This window comes from Ranitomeya imitator, chromosome 2, assembly GCF_032444005.1.
Source record: "Ranitomeya imitator isolate aRanImi1 chromosome 2, aRanImi1.pri, whole genome shotgun sequence".
In the NCBI taxonomy this organism is placed as follows: Eukaryota; Metazoa; Chordata; class Amphibia; order Anura; family Dendrobatidae; genus Ranitomeya; species Ranitomeya imitator.
Window position 1 is genome coordinate 214170786 of NC_091283.1, and position 22464 is coordinate 214193249.

The 22464-nt window shown below is 43.4% G+C and overlaps 1 protein-coding gene across 2 annotated transcripts in view; it reads right to left on the reverse strand.

Moving 5' to 3' along the window:
* The window catches only part of BRINP1 (BMP/retinoic acid inducible neural specific 1), a 374091-nt gene that overhangs the window by 10805 nt on the left and 340822 nt on the right, over positions 1-22464 (reverse strand). For both annotated transcript variants that reach the window (XR_011318054.1, XM_069748560.1), the window contains exon 7: positions 8661-8883. Coding sequence is in view for 1 of the 2 variants with exons in the window: in XM_069748560.1 (XP_069604661.1) it covers positions 8661-8883 (223 nt within the window). In the remaining variant the exon portion in view is untranslated. The remainder of the gene's footprint in view (positions 1-8660; positions 8884-22464) is intronic.

Here is a 22464-nt window from a genome sequence, read left to right on the forward strand (position 1 = left end):
GAGCCTCCCCGGGGTCGAGTCTATCTGTTATCTCTCCCGGAGACGGAGGCAATGTCACAGTACATCCTGGAAAATGTGGCAAGAGGATTCATTAGGAAGTCAGTGTCACCTGCAGGGGCTGGGTTCTTCTTCATGCAGAAGAATGGGGAACTACGTCAATGCATAGATTAAAGGGGTCTTAACGCCATCACCGTTAAAAATAAGTATCCTCTGCCCCTGACATCTGAGCTCTTTGATAGGCTTCGGGGAGCAAGGGTATTTACAAAATTAGATCTGTCGGGTGCTTACAACCTGATTCGCATCCGTGAGGGGGACGAATGGAAGACGGCTTTTAACACCAGGGATGGGCACTATGAATATCTGGTGATGCCCTTCAGGCTCCGTAATGCCCCAGCCGTTTTCCAAGACTTTGTTAATGACAAATGTTAATGCTCTCCACCTCGGTCGTAGTCTATCTGGATGATATTCTCATCTACTCTCCAGATATTGACTCCCACTGGAGAGATGTTTGCAGAGTCTTCAACTTCTTACAGGCAAATTCCCACTACGCAAAGATGGAGAAATGTGTGTTTGAGCAGGAGTCCTTACCTTTCCTGGGCTATATTATCTCAGGGATTGGCTATGGATCCTGCCAAACTAGAGGCTGTGATGGACTGGCAGGAACCCCATTCTCTGAAAGAGGTGCAGCGCTTTATGGGGTTCATTAATTAACAGCGCCAGTTCATTCCACACTTCTCAACTTTGGTAGCTCCCTTGGTTGCCCTCACCAAGAAGGGAGCAAATCCCAAATTGTGGTCTGATGAGGTCTCCAAGGCCTTTCACTCCATTAAGTCACACTTCGCTAGCGCTCCTATCCTACATCGCACGGATGTAGATATGCCATTTATAATGGAGGTGGATGCCTCATCCGTTGGTGCTGAAGCAGTCCTTTTCCAAAAGGATGCTCAAGGTCGGAAGCATCCTTGCTTCTTCTTTTCTAAGACCTTCTAACCAGCGGAGAGGAATTATTCCATCGGGGACAGAGAGATGCTAGCCATGAAGTTGGCCTTCTCAGAGTGGAGACATCTCTTGGAGGGGGCTTATTTTCCATTCCAAGTCTTCACAGACCACAAGAATTTGGTATGCTTGCAGAGAACCCAGCGGTTAAATTCTCACCAGGCCAGATGGTCCTTTTTCTTCTCCCGGTTTCATTTCACCCTCCATGTTCTTTCCGGGGAGAACATTCATGCCGATGCTCTCTTTCGCTCCGTTGTATCATCTGAGGAGGAGGAAGAGGAGCCTCGGCTTATTGTCCGCACCGAGAGCCTGAGAACTGTGGCCCCAGGTTCGCTAGAGTCTGTGCCTCTGGGCAAGACTTTTGCACCATCCAGCCTGCATCTAGAGGTCCTCTCTTGGGCTCACTCATCCAGGGTGGGTGGACATTTTGGGTCCAAAAGGACATCTGAGCTACTGGCGAGGACATACTGGTGGCCGCATATGGCTTGTGACGTTGCAGACTATGTTCAGGTGTGAGTCTATTGCACCAAGATCAAGTCTCTTCAGCAATGGCCAGCTGGTTTGCTTTACCCCCTGCTGGTGGGGGACAGGCCCTGGGAGATGATCGGCATGGATTTTGTGGTGGGCTTACCCAAGTCTCGTAGCTGCACCATTATCTGGGTGATCATCCACCATTTTTCCAAAATGGTACACTTGGTGCCTTTTCCATTGTTACCTTCTGCACGGGCTCTGGCAGCGTTGTTCATGAAGCATATCTTTCGCCTACACGGTATGCCGAACAAAATTGTCAGTGACCGGGGTCCCCAGTTTGCATCTCGATTCTGGAGAGAGCTTTGTCGTCTACTCAGTATTGAGTTGAATCTCTCCTCGGCATATCATCCCGAGATGAATGGGTTGGTTGAGAGGGCCAACCAGACCCTTGTCACATATTTACGACATTTTGTTTCTGCCAGGCAGGATGACTGGGCATCCTTGCTACCATGGGTGGAGTTTGTGCTTAACAATGCCGTAGCTGACTCCACCGGTCAGACTCCATTCCTCCTAAATTACGGCCAGCATCCGCGTGTTCCTGTGCCCATGCCCTTGTCTTCCGCTGACTCCAGGGTAGAAGATTGGGCTGTGGAGGCACGGGACATTTGGGACCACACTAAGGATGCCATTCGGGCCTCCAAGAAGAGAATGAGGACCTCCGCCTATGCACATCGGCGTCCCGCTTCGACCTTTGCTCCTGGCGACTTGGTGTGGCTCTCCGCCCGTAACATCAGGCTGCGAGTTGAGTCAACTAAGTTTGCACATCTCTTCTTGGGACCTTTCAATGTCCTCGAAGAGGTTAACCCTGTGGTCTACCATCTGGCCCTTCCTCCACGCCTAGGTATCACCGACACCTTTCATGTGTCCCTCTTGAAGTCCGTATACATGTCCCGGTTTTCCGAGTCATCTGCCGGGACATCGGGTTCGTCTACGGACGATTACGAGGTGAACGTTATTTTGGGGTGCAAGGTGGTACGTGGCAAAAAATTCTATTTGGTGGATTGGAAGGGTTATGGCCCAGAGGACAGGTCCTGGGAGCCTGCTGAGCACATTCGAGCTCCACAGCTAATTGCTGTCTTTGAGTCTTTGAGGGGGGTAATGTTAGGTGTCGAATTCCCGCCTCTGCACAGGGGGAATTTCGAACAATCTCTGCTGCGGTCTCTCATTCTTCTCCAGCCACAGTGGAGTCTGCTCAGCAGAAACGTCAGTCCCAATGTCTAGCTCAGGCTGATACTGGACGACTGGTTACTACTGCCTTTCCAGGCTCTGTCCTTGTAGCCAGCAATGTTCAGCAGCGAGCAGGTATTTCTGGGACTGAGTCCTGCTTTTCCCTTACTGAGCATGCCCATGGGACGACCTCCCATTGGAGGTCGGGGGTCACATGCTGAGGTCCTGTTGCGGCTCCTATTGGTTCATCTGGAAGGTCTTGTAGCACTGCCGCTATAAAAGGTTCGCATGGCCGCTCGGCCATGCGCTAGTGTACACTTGTAAATGTGTGTGTGTTGATGTGTGAAAGTCGCTCATTAATTATCCCCTCCCTTGTGTATGACTGCTCACGTAAGGTGGATGATTGCTATCTAGCGCCCGACTTAGCTATCAGCACGTGACACACAAAACAGCGTCAAAATGCTGTGACTGCCAGTGCGGCACCGTGCGCTTTCACAGCGCTTTCCTTACCCAAGCCAGGGTGGTTAGTGGCGTCCACTAGAGCGGCACCGCATGCACTCCCATGCATTTAAATTATTATTTCGGTTACGCTGACACCCCAGATGTGGTGTCGAGCACAAGAGGTCTAGTTGTATTCTAATCCCGAGTCTAGGGGTAGAGTTCTGTGACTCCTTTCTTGCGCTCTTTGTGCGGTACCGCGGCCCTGAGATGCAACAGGGTTCGCTTTCTTCATACTGGGTGAAGTTAACCCGTGTGTGAATCTATATTGTACCGCCATATAGTCCGTCATTACTTAGCAGCAGGTTCCATCTCTGCACGGTGGACCCCGGGCTGCGAACGCACCTTACTCTATCTTTCTCATTATTTGTTGCGTTACGCTAGCCCTAACACTCAGTGAATAGTACTATAGGCATCTTAGTAGCTTCCAATTTTTTCTTGCATTTTTATAAACTTTTGAGGGATGTGTAACCTTGTACTGACTGATAACTTTCAACAATGAGATTGCTTTCCTGTGTTGTAAGCTGTTTACAAATCATGGGTCTTACTGTAAAATGCAACTAAGAACATGTCATGAGAGTCCAACTAGAAGAGCTAAACTTTATTTGGGGATAATCAGAATCACTTTAAATTATGGCAGCTGTTTACTGACTTCTATTTATACTCCAGAATGATGTGGATCAGTGTAATGTACAGTTGATATTTCCCTCTAATCTTCATTCCAGGTACACTAACAGTTTGGTGTTACATTGATTGGGTGTGGAACCAGGGGTACAGCCATTTTTCCAAAGTGTCCAATGAGCCGTTCTTCAACACAAAAATCCCAGACAGTATGTTGCTCATGATACTGGAAGCAGCCTGCATGGCCTAATACATGCTACCATAGCCTGCAGGACATGTTTTTCAACTCGACACCAGCCCACAAGTGGTTTATGCTACTGTGAGCAGCCTGCAGATCCTAAACATTCCACCATGGTTTGCAGGATCTGCGAACTGGTCACCCATTGTGCACACCTGGGATGCCATTGGTCAGCAATTGTAAAGGTAGTTGCCAGAAGAGGATTTTGATGATTTGTTCAAGTGAATTCAGTGTCTGAGATCCTCAGACAACCATTAACAACCTCATTGATAGCAGACAAGGAGTGTAAGTGTATATTTCTGCATGTGGTGCCCATACTCTATACTAAAGAAATCGAGATATTTAGAAAATGTTGTTTCCATGTTTTCATCATTATATGATTATCATATCTATCCATCCTGAAAATTCCATAATTCCACAACTTTTTCTTCTTGGTGTTGCAAAATCACTGTTGATGAGTATAAATATAAATATACACATGGAAACAAAATCTTATTCTATCAACACATGTCTTCAACTTAACGTCGGTTTTGCTCATTTCTGATCTCAGTGGCATTAAGAGTCTCCTAAGAGGCCCTAAGAAGCAATGATATTTTCAATTCTAATTGTTGGGCAAATGCTAAAACTTAGAGATCAAAGCAGAGCTGTATTGTTATTGATTTCTAAAAAGGAATACATGCTAAATGCACTGACAAGTAGAATTAAGGAAATTGTGATATTACAAGGAGATGACTTCAATTATTTTGTAAAAAAAATGGATGTAGAAGAGGATTTGATTTATTTCCTTCTATTAGTTTGAAATAAGCTTCCTGATAGTTCAACTTTCTAATCCTCGGTTTTTGGCTTTCTTTTAATATAATAAGTTATTTTAATGAGGCACATTCACATGCAGCCTGCCGTAATACAACTACACAAGTGAACAGGTCACCATCTCTTGCTAAATCACCTTACATTCCCTGTTGGAACTTCCAATGTTATACAGAATTTGGTAAAGTCTATAGTGCCCAAAAATGGTCATCAAAAAGAGTTTTAAAGGGAATCTGTCACCCCAAGATTCGCCTATAAGCTAAAACCACCGGCATGAAGGGCTTATCTACAGCATTTTGTAATGCTGTAGATAAGCCCCCGATGTAACCTGAAAGAGGAGAAAAGCAAGTTAGATTATACTCACCCCGGGGCCGGTCCCGGTGTGGTCTGGTCCGATGGGCGTCGCGCCCGGGTCCAGCGCCTCCCATCTTCATACGATGACGTCGTCTTCATTGCTTCATGCCGCAGCTCCTGCGCCAGCGTACTTTATCCTCCCTGCTGAGGGCAGAGCAAAGTACTGCAGTGTGCAGGCGCTGGGCCTCTCTGACCTTTCCCAGCGCATGCGCACTGCTGTACTTTGCTCTGCCCTCAACAGGGAGGATAAAGTACGCCTGCGCAGGAGCCGCAACAGGAAGTAAGGAAGAGGACGTCATCGCTAGGGTTGAGCGACTTTTACTTTTTTAGGGTCGAGTAAGTTTTCGCGAAACCCGACTATCTCTAAAGTCGAGTCGAGTGAAATCGGCCGATCATGGCGAAAAGTCGGGGATCGACCGAAACACGAAACCCAATGCAAAGTCAATGGGATTTTTTTTTCTCTCTCTCTCTCTCCCTCTCTCTCTCTCTCTCTCTCTCTCCCCTCCGTCCCTGAACAGAAAAGCTGGTGTTACACATTTCAAATCGCTGCAGCGCACAAGCAACAAGATGACGATAGGCGTCCACGCCCCTAAGACCTATGTCATCACTCTGCCCACGCTCCTTCATTGGCTGAAAAAATGGCGCCAAGTGCGTCATACGAAACGCGACTTTGGCGCGAAAGTCACGTACCGCATGGCCGACCCCACACAGGGATCGGGTCGGGTTTCATGAAACCCGACTTTGCCAAAAGTCGGCGACTTTTGAAAATGAACGATCCGTTTCGCTCAACCCTAGTCATCGCATGAAGATGGGAGGCGCTGGATCTGGACCAAGATGCCCATCGGACCGGACCACACCGGGACCACCCCTGGGTGAGTATAATCTAAGATTCATCATTGTTCAATGTTATCAGTATTTGACAAAATAGAGACATTATCTAGAATTAGACATCCCTCAAAAGTTTCTGAAAACACAAAATGAAAATTGGAAGTTGCTAAGAGGCGTACAGCAGCATTCATTGAGCTTGACAAATTTGTAGCAAGTCCTGATTGTGTACTGCATGTTACAAAAATTTACCACATTTTTTATGTATCTGGCCCATGGGCTAAGGTAAAAAGATGGAAATCTTTTAATACAAATTAAAAAATTCAAACCCAGCTATGTTTTGGCAAAACCTACATCAAGTCCACCAAAAGCATTTGGGAAAATGTGTTGTTGTCTGATGAGACCATGATTGAACTCTATGGCTATAATTCCAAAAGGTATGTCTCATGCAAAGGCAGCAGTGCACATAACTAAAAGAACACCATACCCACAGCAAAGCATGGTGGAAGCAAAACTATGATTTGGGGCTGTTTATCAGCAGCTTGAACTGAGGTTTTAGTCAAAGCGGACGCAATTACTAACAGTTCCAAATATCAGTCACTTTTTGCCACAAAACCATCAGGAGTCTTATAAAAACTGAAGACAAAGAGGAATTTTACATTTCAGTATGTCAATGATCATAAGCATACCTCCAAATCAACAAAAAATGACTTCACTGGAATAACATGAAAGTTTTGGAATGGTCCAGCCAAATTCCAGACCTAAATCCAATTGAAAATCTGTGGATTGTCATAAAATGGGCGCTGTGCACAGGAGGTAACATCTCTTTTGAGCGTTACTGCCAGGAAGAGTGGGCAAAGATTGTCTATTCTAAATTTATCATGCTGACAGACTCCTACCCAAAAAGACTGCTGCGATATATTCAAAGTGTACTTCAACAATATATTAATTTTAAGGTGTGCATATGTATGCAGCCACATAGTTCCTTATTTTTCTTTTTATCCCCAAAAGATTTCAATTTTTATTTAAATTTTGTGAATTGTACATAACATTAAAGGTGGAAAGAGTTTGTAGACGATTCTTCTTGGTATGATTTTTTCACATGGAAAAAAAACTAGCATTTTAACCTGGGTGTGTAGACTTTTTGTATCCACTTTATGTGATTGTAAGCTTAGATCGGGAGACCCTTGGTCTGTCCAGGCATTGTGATCCTTACAAAGACCATGAAATACGACCCTATAAAGCCAACCTTACTGTATATAAGTTTAGTCTTTCTGAATATAGCCTGAACATCTTACAGAAAATGTGTTTTGCACTTACTATATAGGTATGACAGGTTTGTCTCCTTTTTGAAGCATCCCGTTTGATAGTGCAGTCTGCCCACTATCAGGCTCCTGTTCTCAAAACGGCCAGAGATGGAGGATAAGGTCACTAGACCAGACCTTCTCTTGTTGAAGGACACTGCAAGAACCTTCCCATATTCCATTTTTCTAACTGCCCATTATTGACTGCAGTGGTCTCCTGCTCGGTAGTCGTGATCCTTGGCTTGCTATGCACTTTTTATAGAACTCTCCATTCAGGCCACCTCTGGCATTGATTTCAACAACAGCGTTATCATCCAGGCATGATCATCATATGGCAATGTAGCTGCACAGCATCACAGCTCAATCTTTGGGGCACAGTGTCTGGTATTTATGGCCCATGCCATGAGTGCGCAGGCCTAGATACATCTGACATTACAAAGTGGATGCCCCATTTGCAATTATTTTTTATGAGCAGGTACCAAGACCCACTAATAACGACTGTCTCTCATTCTGATGGTCCCAGGTCTTCTACATTTTACAAGGATGGACAGTCATTTGAAAGGTGGTGAGATAAACAAATCAAATTGATGCAAATTGAATTTTTGGCACATTTTTTCGACTTTGTTGAACCCGAGAGAATTTGAAAAATTTGAGATTCACGTTACAAGAATTTGATTGAAAAAAAAAAGCCATTGCCATTTTACATATTTGCACCAGTCAGGATCACATGACCTTCGGCAGGTTTCTCCATAATGTCTTGTAGCTGTCACATCACATATTATAGTAAAAAATTAATCAAGAGGATTTCTGACAGCCTGTATAAAAGCAGATGCAGGAAATGCAGCAGCTATTTTGTGGTTAATCAGGATAGTCAATCTCAGCTTAGCCACAGAGATTTGGACAGAAAGCCATTAAACGTTAAAGGAACTATAATGTTATTTTAAAATGTTGTCACCGAATTCAACTTTTTGCCGAAATAGTTTTGCCTTGATTAATTGTGGCAAAAGGTTAATGCTAAGTATTATACAACTAATGAATGATCAGATGTTGCTTCTCCCGATCACTACATGTGATTGTCTGACCTGACTTCAGTTTATAAAGGAGGCATTTAGGAAATGACTATTTACCTGTATTACAACAATTTGTTAAAAGTCATTACAGTAGAAACCTTCATCATGAGAAATAATGAACTTTATTTGGCATAGACAGAAACATCTCTCCACATTGAGCGTTACTTTATGACAACGTCTATCCGATTGGAACCAAAGTCTGTGTTCTTCAATATGATAAGATTTTGTGCAGTAGTAGAACCCATTTACCTTTCTCTTGGCAGCTGGTGGTTGGGGTTGTGTCGACAGCGTAAGCTAAGGCCAAATAATTTTCGTGCTGTATGCTGCATCTTTTGTCGTTGTATTTCCAGCGAGCCCTGTAGTAGTTTATACCGATTCTGCAATTCCCAATCATTTCCCCAATGCTGGTGAATGGCTCCAATGCTCAAAAAGTGACTGTTGGGTAAGCGTCTCATGAAGGATTTAAACTCATCTGCGAAGGCATAAAAGATACCAATAATATCGCAAACCAAACAAAGAAAAAGAAACGATGTACAAAGTGAAGCTGTGACTTAGGGAGACACAAATGACTTTGGAGAGTGATGATGAGGTATGAAAACGGCTGGAGGAAAAAACAAGAAAAGATCTTTTATTGGCAATCATGCAATAATCAGCCAGTAAGGAACTATATAGTTTAACATTTAAGGTGGAAAGAGCTCCTTGTTGGCACTAGGCATAAATCCCTCATTACCAGTATCAGTCACAAGCACGGAGCTATGTGCAGTCACAGACACAGTGGACCCTAAGGCTCTTCATATAATTCCTCTGCCTGGTGCTATATCACAGAAATATTCTCCCCTAGAAGTAATACTTCAAATGGGGTATCCAGAGGAACACTGAGCACTTGTTTTTTTTCCATTCCGTGTAGAAGCTACCAGAAAAGTGACTTCTATATACAGGGTGGGCCATTTATATGGATACACCTAAATAAAATGGGAATGGTTGGTGATATCAACTTCATGTTTGTGGCAAATTAGTATATGGAAGGGGGAAAACTTTTCAAGATGGGTGATGACCATGGCGGCCATTTTGAAGTCGGCCATTTTGGATCCAACTTTATAAATGGCCCACCCAGGCGTATCCATATAAATAGCCCACCCTGTAGAATCGGAGGCGTACAAATAACACAATCACATCTAAAGTCATTAGATTTTGCTTATAATGTAATGATTTAACTTATGTTTGCAGATCGACATACTACACATTTTTTTTTTGTAAGTCCCATTTTTTAATTTTGCCAGAAACTGTAGAAATAAAGACATGGACCACACATCCAAAAACTATATGTTGATCTAATGTGGCTAGGCCAAAAATTTACAAAACTGAGCATGAGGTTCTTAGTTTAAGATTCTGATGAAAATGTATTAAGCCCACTGCCACGTCACATTGAACCTCTCTGGGTCCCATGAGTGCTGGTCGCAGTGAGGGTGGGCACACACGGTACTGCACCTTTTAGGCCATGGGCCCACTGAGAGGTTCATTCTGATGTAATTTTGATCAGAATGTTAAACTAAGAACCTCATGTTCGTTTATTAAATTTTTGCCTAGCGGCAATCAATATCTTGTAGATTGTGAGCCCTCGCGGGCAGGGTCCTCTCTCCTCCTGTACCAGTTGTGACTTGTGTTGTTCAAGATTATTGTACTTGTTTTATTATGCATACCCCTCCTCACATGTAAAGCGCCATGGAATAAATGGCGCTATAACAATAAATAATAATAATATAGAAATTTTGGATGTGGGGTCCATGTCTTTTTTTCCAACAGTTATGATTTTTTTTAATTTTGTTTTCATGTACTTAAATTTATAAATTGGATCTAATCTATATTATCTTCTTATCTCAGTAATGGAAATTTCTAATTTTTTCCTTAACCCCTTCCCGACCTTTGACGCCACGTAGGCGTCATGAAAGTCGGTGCCAATCCGACCCATGACGCCTATGCGGCGTCATGGAAAGATCGCGTCCCTGCAGACCGGGTGAAAGGGTTAACTCCCATTTCACCCGATCTGCAGGGACAGGGGGAGTGGTAGTTTAGCCCAGGGGGGGTGGCTTCACCCCCTCGTGGCTACGATCGCTCTGATTGGCTGTTGAAAGTGAAACTGCCAATCAGAGCGATTTGTAATATTTCACCCATTATAACGGGTGAAATATTACAATCCAGCCATGGCCGATGCTGCAATATCATCGGCCATGGCTGGAAATACTAGTGTGCCCCCACCCCACCCCTCCGATCGCCCCCCCACCCCCCCGATCTGGCCGGTACACTGCTCCGGCTCCCCTCCGTCCAGTGCTCCGCTCCCCCCCCGTGCTCGTGTCCGCTCCCCCCGTGCTCCAATCACCCCCCCGTGCTCCAATCACCCCCCCTGCACTCCGATCCACCCCCCCCGTGCTCCGTTCCACCCCCCCGTGCTCCGTTCCAGCCCCCCCGCGCTCCGTTCCACCCCTCCCGCGCTCCGATTCCCCCCCAAGTGCTCCGATCCCCACCCCCGTGGTCCCCCCCCACCCTATCATACTTACCGATCCAGCCGTGGTCCCGTCCGTCTTCTCCCGGGCGCCGCCATCTTCCAAAATGGCGGGCGCATGCGCAGTGCGCCCGCCGAATCTGCCGGCCGGCAGATTCGTTCCAAAGTGCATTTTGATCACTGAGATATAATCTATCTCAGTGATCAAAATAAAAAAAATAATAAATGACCCCCCCCCCCCTTTGTCACCCCCATAGGTAGGGACAATAAAAAAATAAAGAAATTTTTTTTTTTCCACTAATGTTAGAATAGGGTTAGGGTTAGGGGTAGGGTTAGGGGTAGGGTTAGGGGTAGGGTTAGGGGTAGGGCTAGGGGTAGGGTTAGGGGTAGGGTTAGGGTTAGGGCTAGGGTTAGGGTTAGGGGTAGGGTTAGGGGTAGGGTTAGGGGTAGGGTTAGGGCTAGGGTTAGGGCTAGGGTTAGGGTTAGGGTTAGGAATGTGCACACGTATTCTGGTCCTCTGCGGATTTTTCCGCTGCGGATTTGATAAATCCGCAGTGCTAAACCGCTGCGGATTTATGGCGGATTTACCGCGTTTTTTTCTGCGCATTTCACTGCGGTTTTACAATTGCGATTTTCTATTGGAGCAGTTGTAAAACCGCTGCGGAATCCGCACAAAGAAGTGACATGCTGTGGAATGTAAACCGCTGCGTTTCCGTGCAGTTTTTCCGCAGCATGTGTACAGCGATTTTTGTTTCCCATAGGTTTACATTGAACTGTACACTCATGGGAAACTGCTGCGGATCCGCAGCGTTTTCCGCAGCGTGTGCACATACCTTTAGAATTAGGCTATGTGCACACGGTGCTGATTTGGCTGCGGATTCGCAGCAGTGTTCCATCAGGTTTACAGTACCATGTAAACATATGAAAAATCAAATCCGCTGTGCCCATGGTGAGGAAAATACCGCGCGGGAACGCTGCGTTGTATTTTCCGCAGCATGTCAATTCTTTGTGCGGATTCCGCAGCGTTTTACACCTGTTCCTCAATAGGAATCCGCAGGTGAAATCCGCACAAAAAACACTGGAAATCCGCGGAAAATCCGCAGGTAAAACACAGTGCCTTTTACCCGCAGATTTTTCAAAAATGGTGCGGAAATATCTCACACGAATCCGCAACGTGGGCACATAGCCTTAGGGTTAGGGTTGGAATTAGGGTTGTGGTTAGGGTTAGGGGTGTGTTGGGGTTAGTGTTGTGGTTAGGGGTGTGTTGGGGTTAGGGTTGTGATTAGGATTATGGCTACAGTTGGGATTAGGGTTAGGGGTGTGGGGGGGTTAGTGTTGGAGGTAGAATTGAGGGGTTACCACTGTTTAGGCACATCAGGGGTCTCCAAACGCAACATGGCGCCACCATTGATTCCAGCCAATCTCGTATTCAAAAAGTCAAATGGTGCTCCCTCACTTCCGAGCCCTGACGTGTGCCCAAACAGTGGTTTACCCCCACATATGGGGTACCAGCATACTCAGGACAAACTGCGCAACAATTACTGGGGTCCAATTTCTCCTGTTACCCTTGTGAATCTAAAAAAATGCTTGCTAAAACATAATTTTTGAGGAAAGAAAAATGATTTTTATTTTCACGGCTCTGCGTTGTAAACGTCTGTGAAGCACTTGGGGGTTCAAAGTGCTCACCACATATCTAGATAAGTTCCTTGGGGGGTCTAGTTTCTAAAATGGGGTCACTTGTGGGGGGTTTCTACTGTTTAGGCACACCAGGGGCTCTGCAAACGCAACGTGACACCCGCAGACCATTCCATCAAAGTCTGCATTTCAAAAGTCACTACTTCCCTTCTGAGCCCCGACGTGTGCCCAAACAGTGGTTTATCCCCACTCATGGGGTATCAGCGTACTCAGGAGAAACTGGACAACAACTTTTGGGGTCCAATTTCTCCTGTAACCCTTGGGAAAATAAAAAATTCTGGGCTAAATAATTATTTTTGAGGAAAGAAAACGTATTTATTATTTTCACGGCTCTGCATTATAAACTTCTATGAAGCACTTGGGGGTTCAAAGTGCTCACCACACATCTAGATAAGTTCCTTTCAGGGTCTAGTTTCCAAAATGGGGTCACTTGTGGGGGGTTTCTACTGTTTAGGCACATCAGGGGCTCTGCAAACGCAACGTGACGCCCGCAGAGCATTCCATCAAAGTCTGCATTTCAAAACGTCACTACTTCAATTCCAAGCCCCGGCATGTGCCCAAACAGTAGTTTACCCCCACATATGGGGTATCACCGTACTCAGGAGAAACTGGACAACAAATATTGGGGTCAAATTTCTCCTGTTACCCTTGGGAAAATAAAAAATTCTGGGCTAAATAATTATTTTTGAGGAAAGAAAACGTATTTATTATTTTCACGGCTCTGCATTATAAACTTCTATGAAGCACTTGGGGGTTCAAAGTGCTCACCACACATCTAGATAAGTTCCTTTGGGGGTCTAGTTTCCAAAATGGGGTCACTTGTGGGGGGTTTCTACTGTTAAGCCACATCAGGGGCTCTGCAAACGCAACGTGACGCCCACAGAGCATTCCATCAAAGTCTGCATTTCAAAACGTCACTACTTCACTTCCGAGCCCCGGCATGTGCCCAAACAGTGATTTACCCCCACATATGGGGTATCAGCGTACTCAGGAGAAACTGGACAACAACTTTTGGGGTCAAATTTCTCCTGTTACCCTTGGGAAAATAAAAAATTGCAGGCTAAAAGATCATTTTTGAGAAAATAATTTTTTTTTTTATTTTCATGGCTCTGCGTTATAAACTTCTGTGAAGCACTTGGGGGTTCAAAGTCCTCACCACACATCTAGATTAGTTCCTTTGGGGGTCTAGTATCTAAAATGGTGTCATTTCTGGGGGATCTCCAATGTTTAGGCACACAGGGGCTCTCCAAACGTGACATGGTGTCCGCTAATGATTGGAGCTAATTTTCCATTTAAAAAGCCAAATGGCGTGCCATCCCTTCCGAGCCCTGCCGTGCGCCCAAACAGTGGTTTACCCCCACATATGGGGTATCAGCGTACTCAGGACAAACTGGACAACAATATTTGGGGTCCAATTTCTCCTATTATCCTTGGCAAAATAGGAAATTCCAGGCTAAAAAATCATTTTTGAGGAAAGAAAAATTATTTTTTATTTTCATGGCTCTGCGTTATAAACTTCTGTGAAGCACCTGGGGGTTTAAAGTGCTCAATATGCATCTAGATAAGTTCCCTGGGGGGTCTAGTTTCCAAAATGGGGTCACTTGTGCGGGAGCTCCAATGTTTAGGCACACAGGGGCTCTCCAAACGCGACATGGTGTCCGCTAACAATTGGAGCTAATTTTCCATTCAAAAAGTCAAATGGCGCGCCTTCTCTTCCGAGCCCTGCCGAGTGCCCAAACAGTGGTTTACCCCCACATATGAGGTATCGGCGTACTCGGGAGAAATTGCCCAACAAATTTTATGATCCATTTTATCCTACTGCCCATGTGAAAATGAAAAAATTGAGGCGAAAAGAATTTTTTTGTGAAAAAAAATTACTTTTTCATTTTTACAGATCAATTTGTGAAGCACCTGAGGGTTTAAAGTGCTCACTAGGCATCTAAATTAGTTCCTTGGGGGGTCTAGTTTCCAAAATGGGGTCACTTGTGGGGGAGCGCCAATGTTTAGGCACACAGGAGCTATCCAAACGCGACATGGTGTCCGCTAATGATGGAAATAATTTTTCATTCAAAAAGTCAAATGGCGCTCCTTCCCTTCCGAGCCTTACCATGTGCCCAAACAGTGGTTTACCCCCACATATGAGGTATCGGCGTACTCGGGAGAAATTGCCCAACACATTTTAGGATCCATTTTATCCTGTTGCCCATGTGAAAATGAAAAAATTGAGGCTAAAAGAATTTTTTTGTGAAAAAAAAGTACTTTTTCATTTTTACGGATCAATTTGTGAAGCACCTGGGGGTTCAAAGTGCTCACTATGCATCTAGATAAGTTCCTTGGGGCGTCTAGTTTCCAAAATGGGGTCACTTGTGGGGGAGCTCCAATTTTTAGGCACACGGGGGCTCTCCAAACGTGACATGGTGTCCGCTAAAGAGTGGAGCCAATTTTTGATTCAAAAAGTCAAATGGCGCTCCTTCCCTTCCAAGCCCTGCCGTGCGCCAAAACAGTGGTTTACCCCCACATATGAGGTATCAGCGTACTCAGAACAAATTGGACAACAACTTTCGTGGTTCAGTTTCTCCTTTTACCATTGGGAAAATAAAAAAATTGTTGCTAAAAGATAATTTTTGTGACTAAAAAGTTAAATGTTCATTTTTTCCATCCATGTTGCTTCTGCTGCTGTGAAGCACCTGAAGGGTTAATAAACTTCTTGAATGTGGTTTTGAGTACCTTGAGGGGTGCAGTTTTTAGAATGGTGTCACTTTTGGGTATTTTCAGCCAAATAGACCCCTCAAACTGACTTCAAATGTGAGGTGGTCCCTAAAAAAAATGGTTTTGTAAATTTCGTTGTAAAAATGACAAATCGCTGGTCGAATTTTAACCCTTATAACTTCCTAACAAAAAAAAATTTTGTTTCCAAAATTGTGCTGATGTAAAGTAAACATGTGGGAAATGTTATTTATTAACTATTTTGTGTCACATATCTCTCTGGTTTAACAGAATAAAAATTCAAAATGTGAAAATTGCGAAATTTTCAAAATTTTCGCCAAATTTCCGTGTTTATCACAAATAAATGCAGAATTTATTGACCTAAATTTACCACTAACATGAAGCCCAATATGTCACGAAAAAACAATCTCAGAACCGCTAGGATCCGTTGAAGCGTTCCTGAGTTATTACCTCATAAAGGGACACTGGTCAGAATTGCAAAAAACGGCAAGGTCTTTAAGGTCAAAATAGGCTGGGTCTTGAAGGGGTTAATACCACAAAATCAGACATTCCAATAAATAATATTTTTGACTTTCTTTTTCAACTATGTCTTTACGCCCTGGCAACCAAAGAGTGCCTAGCTTTGGTCTCAACAGCAATATTTATATAAAAAAAGTAATACTAAGCACCTCGATTCGTTATTGTATTTTCACTTGTTTTTTGTTACGTTTTTAGTGGATTGCTCATTTCTTTTGTTTTCCCCAAGTTCAACTTTTCTTTTGTGCCTTTACAGTGTATGTTATAGATGTTCGTCTGTTTTTTTTCTATATTTGCCATCGTGGATGGAGTTGAGGCTTCCCAGCTATTTTTGCTTGATTCATCATTTTTCATTTTTCAAAAAGTAGCAGCATTCACTATAAACGTTCTCCAGTCTTCCCCCAGAATGTTTGCTTATTTTTTGCCACATTTTGCACTATGAAGTTGAGACAGAAACAAAAGCACCCTTTTTGACTTGGCTCAAAATGTATTCACCATTTTGAAGAATTTGGAGCCAAAACAATGTCAGCGAATACCATAAGACACAAAAATGGAAAAACACGAAAAAAAAAAAAGTGTTAATCTTGATTCGGACCCCAAGTCTTCTTCATGTACATCAATGCATGTGATTTTATGCATTACATTATTGTAGCTGCTTTTGCGGCTGCTGCCTGGCATTGGTTTCTGTAATATTCAGTTTATATTCTTCTACTATCCCTAAGTTTCTTTCAGTGGCAGATTCACCTAGTTGTTTCTTGCTCTGTATGTGATTATGTAATTGCACATATTGACATCCGTCTGATGTTGAAGCCTTTTATGTATTCATGAAATCTCTTAAAGGAACCTCTGATCTCTCTAATTCATTGAGGCTTTTTACGACTCATTTTTTATTCTTTCTTACTTCTTAACGATGTATTGTATGTAATTATGTAATTTCTTATCACATCATCAGGGATCTTACATGTATCACCTTCTATGTATCCGCACTCGCCGTTCTCTCCGATCCTTTCATCTGAACCCCACTATAGAATATTAGGAACCTCTTCTGTGTTCCTTGGAATATTATAGTATTATGTTCACAAATTTCACTCTCTAACCCAAACCTCTCCGACATATTAACTCCAAACATCATTTCCATTGAGCTCTTCCGACATCTGCCGTTCTTCCATCATCACGCGAAGTTGACAAAATGACTCACAAAGGATGGAAGCCCAACTGTCGTGGAGCACATCTCTACAATCAATGACTCATTCCGCTGATGTCTTTTCTACCCTTTCAGGCGGCCGACCAAGGGATATTAACATCTAAAGGTAATGCACGCAGTGTTTGTAGAATCGCACAAATGACTGAAGGTATTAAATATATATTAAGCGAGGCGGGAGCATGCACGTGAAGCCATTATTCTGTCCATCTGAACAGACTCATATCATCGTGTCTTATGCAACAGCAATGAGACTTCTCGACTGAGGTATTAAGATTTGAACATAATATCTGTCAAATTGTTTTAGTTGTTACATAAGATATATCCTTCTATGAGCCGTTTTTGAGTTTAGTTTTGGGACCCCCTGACGTGGGTTGCGAGCTTGCTTATTTTTGCCAAAATATCGACAAATACCTCATGTATTTTTTACTTCATTTTATTGTGCATTTTTACATTTTTTATGCCCTTTTCTGTTGGTTGGGTGATTTGGGGTATCTGTCATATGGGGTGAACTAATATAGTGCTGGCCAGCCCGTCTGATCTAATAGGCTGTGAGACAGACACTGTGCATCACACGTATATATGTGACTGGCGGCCTATGCAAGCCTCATCTGTGTACATTTGTAACTCTAGACAACCACCCCCTCCATGTATTGGTAGGTTTGTGAGTGGTTGCTCCATTAGTATTTTGCACCCGTGCTGCCCCCTTCCTTTATTATTGGGGTCTGCTGGTGCACTGGTAATCTGACCTGGTGTGGGAAGGTTGTTTCTTTTCTGTGATTTGTAATCATCACTTTTTGACTCCATTTTTACAATAATCCAGGTATACTGTTCCTGCCATTTCACTATTACATAATTGTAGACACTTTAGGGTTCTCCCCTTTGGATTGTCTTTGCTGTATGTAACCTATGTTTTCTCATTAAGTAAACTAACAAACAATTATAAACTATAACTTTAATCCCTTCCCGACATGTGACGCACATGGAGATCTCGCGTTGGGTACGGGTCTGTAGAGAAGGCTCGGGAGCAGAGCGCACTCTATATAAGGCAGGTGGCGGCTGTGTTACACCATAAACACCATAAAAAAGATAAATAACAATGTTTTTACATCACACTGAGCCATGTGGGTCTGAATAAAAATCCACTTTTTCGCTCAAAACTATATGGAGTGCTGCCTTCCTTTTTCCTGTGTATATATATATATATATATATATATATATATATATATATATACTGTATGTTATTGAATTGTTGCTACGGTATAAATATCTCATTATTTTTAATTTTAAGGAAGCATACAGTGTTCAGTGTAAAACAATGTCGCCAACTGAGTGCCTCAATGACAGCATGAATATATGGATGCAATTGAGAAAAATAATTGCAATATCCTGCCTTCACATAAAATGTAAGATTGTTTCATTGACATTCTGCCATTTCACTTGGCAAACTATCTCATTTTCCCTGAATTCTCTTCCCTGTGGGATTATATTTATCAAACCCAGCAAATCTTCAGAAGAAGCAAGGATTTCATTATAGCATGGAAGGAAAATTATCTCTATTTATGTTTGGATTACAGACCACTTGCTTACAACTGTTGTCCTTTCTATCTTAGAATTGTTATAAACTGAGTGCTTCTAAATTGTATCTAAAATGTAGCCGTAATTGGTGACGGGATAGATGGAAAAGCACAGTTTGACTTCATGTATGAAACGGCACAAGACAACAGCTCAATCAACAGTCATATCCTAGACTTTACGTGAAGTACACTGCTCAAAAAAAATAAAGGGAACACTTAACCAACAGACTATAACTCCAAGAAAATCAAACTTCTGTGAAATCAAACTGTCCATTTAGGAAGCAACACTGATTGGCAATCAATTTCACATGCTGTTGTGAAAATGGAATAGACAACAGATGGAAATTATTGGCAATTATCAAGACACACTCAATAAAAGAGAGGTTCTGCAGGTGGGGACCACAGACCACATCTCAGTACCAATGCTTTCTGGCTGATCTTTTGGTCACTTTTGAATGTTGGCTGTGCTTTCACACTCGTGGTAGCATGAGATGGACTCTACAACCCACACAAGTGGCCCAGGTAGTGCAGCTCATCCAGGATGGCACATCAATGTGAGCTGTGGCAAGAAGGTTTGCTGTGTCTGTCAGCGTAGTGTCCAGAGGCTGGAGGCTCTACCAGGAGACAGGCCAGTACACCAGGAGATGTGGTGGGGGCGTAGGAGGGCAACAACCCAGCAGCAGGACTGCTACCTTTGCCTTTGTGCAAGGAGGAACAGGAGGAGCACTGCCAGAGCCCTGCAAAATGACCTCCAGGCCACAAATGTGCATGTGTCTACTCAAACGGTTAGAAACTAACTCCATGAGGATGATCTGAGTCCCCGACGTCCACACATGTGGGTTGTGCTCACAGCCCAACACCATGCAGGTCCAGGTCTGGGAGGAGATCCCTCAGGAGACCATCCGCCACATCATCAGGAGCATGCCCAGTCATTGTGGGGAGATCATACAGGCACTTGGAGGCCACACAGACTACTGAGCATAATTTCCTTGTCTTGAGGCATTTCCACTGAAGTTGGATCATCCTGTAACTTTATTTTCCACTTTGATTTTGAGCATCATTTCAACTCCAGACCTCTGTGGGATATTAGTTGCGATTTACGTTGATCATTTTTAGGATTGATTGTTCTCCCACTATGTAATGTACCTGGATAACAATGAAGTGATTAACCAGAGTCAGCATGGGTTTGTAACTAATAAGTCATGTCAAACTAACTTAATTTCCTTCTATGACAGAATCACTGACTGGGTGGATCAGGGAAAAGCTGTAGATATAGTATATCTTGACTTCAGCAAAGCATTTGACAAAGTACAGTGGGGCAAAACAGTATTTAGTCAGTCAGCAATAGTGCAAGTTCCACCACTTAAAAAGATGAGAGGCGTCTGTAATTTACATCATAGGTAGACCTCAACTATGGGAGACAAACTGAGGGAAAAAAATCCAGAAAATCACATTGTCTGTTTTTTAACAATTTATTTGCATATTATGGTGGAAAATAAGTATTTGGTCAGAAACAAACAATCAAGATTTCTGGCTCTCTCAGACCTGTAACTTCTTCTTTAAGAGTCTCCTCTTTCCTCCACTCATTACCTGTAGTAATGGCACCTGTTTAAACTTGTTATCAGTATAAAAAGACACCTGTGCACACCCTCAAACAGTCTGACTCCAAACTCCACTATGGTGAAGACCAAAGAGCTGTCAAAGGACACCAGAAACAAAATTGTAGCCCTGCACCAGGCTGGGAAGACTGAATCTGCAATAGCCAACCAGCTTGGAGTGAAGAAATCAACAGTGGGAGCAATAATTAGAAAATGGAAGACATACAAGACCACTGATAATCTCCCTCGATCTGGGGCTCCACGCAAAATCCCACCCTGTGGGGTCAGAATGATCACAAGAACGGTGAGCAAAAATCCCAGAACAATGCGGGGGGACCTAGTGAATGAACTGCAGAGAGCTGGGACCAATGTAACAAGGCCTACCATAAGTAACACACTACGCCACCATGGACTCAGATCCTGCAGTGCCAGACGTGTCCCACTGCTTAAGCCAGTACATGTCCGGGCCCGTCTGAAGTTTGCTAGAGAGCATTTGGATGATCCAGAGGAGTTTTGGGAGAATGTCCTATGGTCTGATGAAACCAAACTCGAACTGTTTGGTAGAAACACAACTTGTCGTGTTTGGAGGAAAAAGAATACTGAGTTGCATCCATCAAACACCATACCTACTGTAAAGCATGGTGGTGGAAACATCATGCTTTGGGGCTGTTTCTCTGCAAAGGGGCCAGGACGACTGATCCGGGTACATGAAAGAATGAATGGGGCCATGTATCGTGAGATTTTGAGTGCAAACCTCCTTCCATCAGCAAGGGCATTGAAGATGAAACGTATCTGGGTCTTTCAACATGACAATGATCCAAAGCACACCGCCAGGGCAACAAAGGAGTGGCTTCGTAAGAAGCATTTCAAGGTCCTGGAGTGGCCTAGCCAGTCTCCAGATCTCAACCCTATAGAAAACCTTTGGAGGGAGTTGAAAGTCCGTGTTGCCAAGCGAAAAGCCAAAAACATCACTGCTCTAGAGGAGATCTGCATGGAGGAATGGGCCAACATACCAACAACAGTGTGTGGCAACCTTGTGAAGACTTACAGAAAACGTTTGACCTCTGTCATTGCCAACAAAGGATATATTCCCCCATACTCTGGAACTCTCTACCCCAACACATCAGACTTGCGCCTACCATAGAAACCTTCAAAAAGAACCTGAAGACTCATCTCTTCCGACAAGCCTACAGCCTGCAGTGATCCTCAACCTACTGAACAGCCGCACAGCCAGCTCTTCCCTCTCCTAGTGTATCCTCACCCACCCCCTGCAGACTGTGAGCCCTCGCGGGCAGGGTCCTCCCTCCTTATGTACTCGTGTGCCTTGTTATCTGCTCATGTTTAATGTAATTGTCTATATTTGCCCCGTATTCACATGTAAAGCGCCATGGAATAAATGGCGCTATAAAATGTATAATAATAATAATAATAATATTACAAAGTATTGAGATGAAATTTTGTTTCTGACCAAATACTTATTTTCCACTATAATATGCAAATAAATTGTTAAAAAAACAGACAATGTGATTTTCTGGATTTTTTTTTCTCAGTTTGTCTCCCATAGTTGAGGTCTACCTATGATGTAAATTACAGACGCCTCTCATCTTTTTAAGTGGTGGAACTTGCACTATTGCTGACTGACTAAATACTTTTTTGCCCCACTGTATCTCACACCACCCTTATTGAAAAAAGTATTGAATGGACAAGGCAACTGTTAAGTCGATTCATAACTGGCTTAATGATCGGACCCAAAGAGTGGTCATAAATGGCTGCAAATCCAGTTGAAAGAATGTCTCAAGTGAGGTATCACAGGGCTCTGTCCTGGGCCCTGTATTGTTCAACATCTTTATCAATGATTTAGATGAAGGAATTGAGGGTAAACTGATTACATTTGCTGATGACACAAAGCTAGGAGGGAGAGCTAATACTAGAGAAGAGAGAGGATTCAAAAATATATAAATAATCTGGAGCAGTGGGCAGCAACTAACAGAATATTTTTTAACAAGTAAAAATACAAATTACTACATCTGGGCAATAAAAATGAAAAAAAAGCATATACAGAAAGGGAGGAATAGGGCTAAGCAACAGCATGTGTGAAAAAGACTTGGGTATACTAATAGATCACAGACTGAACATGAGTCAACAGTGTGACTCAGCAGCAAAAAGGGCAAATACAATTCTGGGATGTATTAACAGAAGCATACGGTCTAGATCATGTGAAGTCATTATTTCCCTCTAC